Genomic DNA, 4,500 nt, shown 5'->3' with positions numbered 1-4,500 from the left:
CCCTGAATAATGAGTTGTACTAAAATCACATTGAAATGTAAAAACCAGGACAAAATTTTGTATTATTTACCTGTAAGGATAAAACTCTGATAAATCAATATAAAAGACAGTTTTCCAAAAGTGATTATATATGTTTTTTTCTGTGAATTAGTATTTTTCTTCATTGTGGGTTTGATTCTTCTGACCTTCAGTTATTAGAAATAATAATTCAATAAAATGACTTTTTTCATATCAGGGTGTGTTTTGTTTGTTTGTTTTAATCCTAATGACCATGTAAAAACACTAAAATACATTTTGCGTGTACAAACTGGGGAACTGATAAGTCAAACCAAATTCATGAATAAGAACACTTCAAATAAAGGCTGTAAGTGGAGCAATACATACAGCAGATTCAATTCTCTTAAAAAATGTTTAATGTTTTAAAAAATTATTTCAAACGCCATTGAAAAACTCAAAGTTCCCAAATTGGCACCACGATTACGGCTGCACAGCCACACTCAGAGCGAACAGCGCCACACAGTGGAGGAGCCACGGTGCCGCCTGTCACAGGTGACAGGGTCTCCGGTCCAGGTTCAACCTCACCAGGCGGAGCTGACCACGCTCCTGTCATCTTCACATCTCGTTCTGTCGCCAAGGAGGCCAAGGTCGGTTTCCAGGGTAAGCTGTCCGAGTCGCCCTGGAAACCAAGACAAAAAAAAATAATAATATGATAATAATTCATTATGATGAATGCTGAAAAGTCAGTCGCTCTTAAAGCATCAAACATCAACAACATGCTGACAGGGTCACGACATCATAACTTTACTGATCACAAAGAAAATCAGCAGTAAGAGGGGGAAAAAACAAGTATGGAGTTAATAATACGGGTAAGAAGAAGGACAAAAGAGACCAAAACTGATAGAAGGATGGACAGAGAAGGAAAAGGGATGAAAAACTTTATAAACACACTTTTGTTGCAAGTATTCGGCTTGAATAAATATTTCATGGCCTGTCTGTGTGTTTTTACCTCAGTGTTCACTCCTTGGCGTTCTTTACACTGTTTTGGAGGTTTTCTGCAATCTTGCGTTCGTGTCCTCCAGGATTTCTGTTGGTGTTTGCGCTGGCCTCCTTCTTTGTCCTCCCTTTACGGGATGATCCCTCTGCAAATTAACAATTAAATAAGCAAACAGAAAAGCTGACAGCAATATTGTCTGGGGTTTTTTCGTTTGTTTTTACACACACTATTTTCATGACACCAAAGTTTTTCTGGATCCGCCCATGTCAGCTTTATTTTTATTAAAAATAAATAATTAAACACAAAAAATATGATGACTAAACGTAATCTTTTATTATAATAACTCCCTCATAGGCTGTACATTTCTGTTGTTTCAAAGGACAAAAGTAAACAAGTTTATCAAAGTATTCGATCTTACCTGCATATTTATCTGACAAGTTATAAAACTCGTATTCGTCGTAGTATTCCTCTTCAAAGGTGGTGGGCTTGATGTTTTTCACGTCGACGTGGCTCATGTTGGTATAAAAGAAAAACGCTCCTTTAAGAGTTTAATGAAAAAGAGCTTGCAGTTGAAGTCACTGTTTTCGTCGGCGGTGTTATGGTTGTTTTTGTCCGCTGTGTTATTTTATACCCATTTAGCTCCGCCCGTCGACAGAAATGTTGCATCATCCACGAAAAAACAAAACACACACAGAAGTTTCTATCGTAACAAACTCTGCCAATTAAATTGCTAAAGTAAACTCTTTTTTATTATAAATGTTGTTTGGCGTTTTAGCAAGAAAAATGTTTGAATAAGTAAATAAATGAAACGGGAAAAAGCTAAAACAGCACAAATAAAAAAACAAACAAAACATAATTGACATTCAGTTAAATAATAGCTATGTGCCATTCTGTCGAGTTGTCTATGCTTAGGTTTTCTGACCATTCATTAAGTTTGGTGATCATTAATGATCACCAAAGGTAATGGTCAGCTAAACGTATAACCGAATCTATTAACTGTATAATGTATAACCAAATATATTAACCACATCTCAAGTATTCTAGACTTTAAAAAAAAAAGATAGATAGATAGATGGATAAGTTTAACATAACTATTAAAAAGCATTTTATCATTGTATACCGTAGACTGTATATATGTTGAACGTAACCCATAAGTTTTCGATAGAGACCTGGAACATCTGATATTAAGTCTGTACTAAGTTGGTTCCACTCCTCCAGCCAATGCAAAGGAGTCGGTATCGGGTTATTTGGTCACGTGACTTTTGGTCAGGATTCTGACATTTTGCTGATTGGCTGAGACACGTCGCTCTCTGATTGGCTGCAGCCTTTGTTTACAACGTAGCACTGGTACCACAGTCTCTGGAGGAGTGGAACCAACTTACATTTTCGGCAGTTACGCCACAGCCAGTCACAGAGCATGGCGTGATAGCCAATAGTGGCCAACGTACCAGATGGACCAATCACAGCCAAGTTTTCAAAAACACACTACCAGTCTCTTTGTATAAAGAGACCAGAGACTGTGGTACCAGTGCTAAGTCTATACTGGCAGTGCTGACGTTTGGCTACATCGTGATGAACCCATGAATGGATAAAACGGTGGAGCGTGGATGGCTCCATTGTGTGACAAAAGAGGCCTAAACATGCTTCTTTTGTCATGCCCCTATCTTTGAGTCTGAATGGTCTGAAACAGCTAAGCTAACAGGCTAACCTCGGTACAGGTGTTTATTAAATCATATTTTTGGGGGCTGTGCGATGGTTCTCATAATGGATTGCTTCAAGGTTAGCATACAACATTAAATAAGATGTGAATTTCACTCAGTGCAAATATTGTACCAGATAGGACATTTCACCACACAAAAAGCCATATTATTCCAGGTGCTTGTCATAAAATGCTCAAAATGAGACATGCACAGCCCTCCACAACAGCTAATTCTCGAGGTCAGTCATCGAGACATTTAACCTCTAGGGGTGGGTTGTGTCAGTGAACACATCGTTAAACTTATTACAAATACATGTAATTTGGTCACTTTTCAAAGAGGTCAGACTCGTAAATAAAGTCAATTTAATGTACAGTGATTCATTTCAGGTCAGCTTGGTGTATAAATCTCACCATTCCAGGAGCTGTCAGCTGGCTGATAGAAGCAGGTTCATGACAAAAACAAACCAGCTGATATCAACAGAACAACATACAGCCTGAGCTTGTTTTCACTAATCGGCCAGTCAAGGAAGTACAAATTTTTGCCTTTGGATTAGCCAGTTCGCTGAAGTGATGTGGCGCCAGCCTCCAGAATAGTCTCTGCCAGAAGACAATGATACAGATGTTATAAGAGGTGGCGATGCTGTCACTCAAAGCTAGAGTGTGTTGATTAGAGAGAGTGGTGTCAACTCAGAACATGGCGCCATTTTGGTTCCAACTGCGCTGAACTATTAAATGAACCTTTAATGTTTTCAACATTTTTTAAAATCATTTAACCACATACAGTAACACATCCAGGTACAAGTGCTATCAAAATAAACATAAAAACAATTAAGTTATCAAATTTACATACATTTACAATTTATGATGATTTATTTAATTAATTTAAAGCCTGATTTATGCAGCTGCACAGCTGTAACTCCGTGTCATGCAATGACATGCGTGACAGTTTTGTCTCAGGATTATGCTTTATTCGGGACTAATTTGACTCTCAGCAAGCTTTTATTTCTACAGTCATCACCTCCAAATCAAAGGTAAGCTGTACAATTTCCTCTTTTACCGACTTTGTGCTTTAAAGTTGAGGACTTTTCGGATCCATTTGTAATCAGCATGCACACTGAAAACTGTTATAATATAATGGGAGACGAAGGATTGAAAGAGAAAGTGCCAAATCACAGCCGTTTGTGTCTGATTTAACAGCTGCACATCAGGCTTCAGGTCCAAGTCTGAACACGGTGGGAAAAAAATTAACGGTCTGGCTTTTAATCACGGAAATGACTCTGGTCCCACTTTCCTCAAATCAGCGAGTGTCAGAGCTGAACTTTAACAGGACATTTTATCCGATGGGGTGAGGTGGTCTAGTGGTTAAGGTGTTGGGCTTGAGTCCAGAAGATCATGGGTTCAAATCCCCGCCTGACTGGAAAATCACTAAAAAGCCTTTAATCCCCTATTGCTCCCGGTGTGTAGTGAGCACCTTGTATGGCAGCACCCTGACATCGGGGTGAATGTGATGCATAATTGTAAAGCGCTTTGAGCGTCTGATTCAGATGGAAAAGCGCTAAGTAAATGCAGTCCATTTACCATTTATCTGATGTGAGCGATATGTATGTAACAGATTACAGTTACAGTCAAGAGGTGCCGAACATTGATGGGCAATCCTGAATCAGGACCTGCGCCTCATTTAATAAATGGTTCAAAATTTCCTCTGAAATTTTTTTCTACCAAATGTATTTGATCCATTATCAAAATGTAATCAGTGTGCACACTGCAAAAAAACTATTATAATATGATGGCAGATGAAGCAGTGAAA

At 38.4% G+C, this 4,500-nt stretch overlaps 1 protein-coding gene across 1 annotated transcript; it reads right to left on the bottom strand.

Moving 5' to 3' along the window:
• Positions 1–390: 390 nt before the first annotated feature.
• Positions 391–1,656, bottom strand: nupr1b (nuclear protein 1b). The gene is made up of 3 exons (XM_034190190.1): positions 1,413–1,656; positions 1,007–1,139; positions 391–676 (listed from the first exon to the last, which is right to left on the bottom strand). The coding sequence occupies exons 1-2, from the start codon at positions 1,507–1,509 to the stop codon at positions 1,015–1,017; spliced, it is 222 nt and encodes a 73-aa protein (XP_034046081.1). The 5' UTR covers positions 1,510–1,656; the 3' UTR covers positions 391–676; positions 1,007–1,014.
• Positions 1,657–4,500: the final 2,844 nt, after the last annotated feature.

Source organism: Thalassophryne amazonica, chromosome 16 (genome assembly GCF_902500255.1).
Source record: "Thalassophryne amazonica chromosome 16, fThaAma1.1, whole genome shotgun sequence".
NCBI lineage: Eukaryota > Metazoa > Chordata > Actinopteri > Batrachoidiformes > Batrachoididae > Thalassophryne > Thalassophryne amazonica.
Note: the sequence above shows the minus strand (reverse complement) of the source record. Positions and strands in the feature narration are given on the sequence as shown.

Coding starts and splice junctions, on each gene's coding strand:
- nupr1b (XM_034190190.1), bottom strand. CDS start 1,509: ATGAGCCACGTCGACGTGAAAAACATCAAGCCCACCACCTTTGAAGAG. Junction 1,140..1,412: donor CTTGTCAGATAAATATGCAG/GTAAGATCGAAT, acceptor GTTAATTTGCAG/AGGGATCATCCCGTAAAGGG.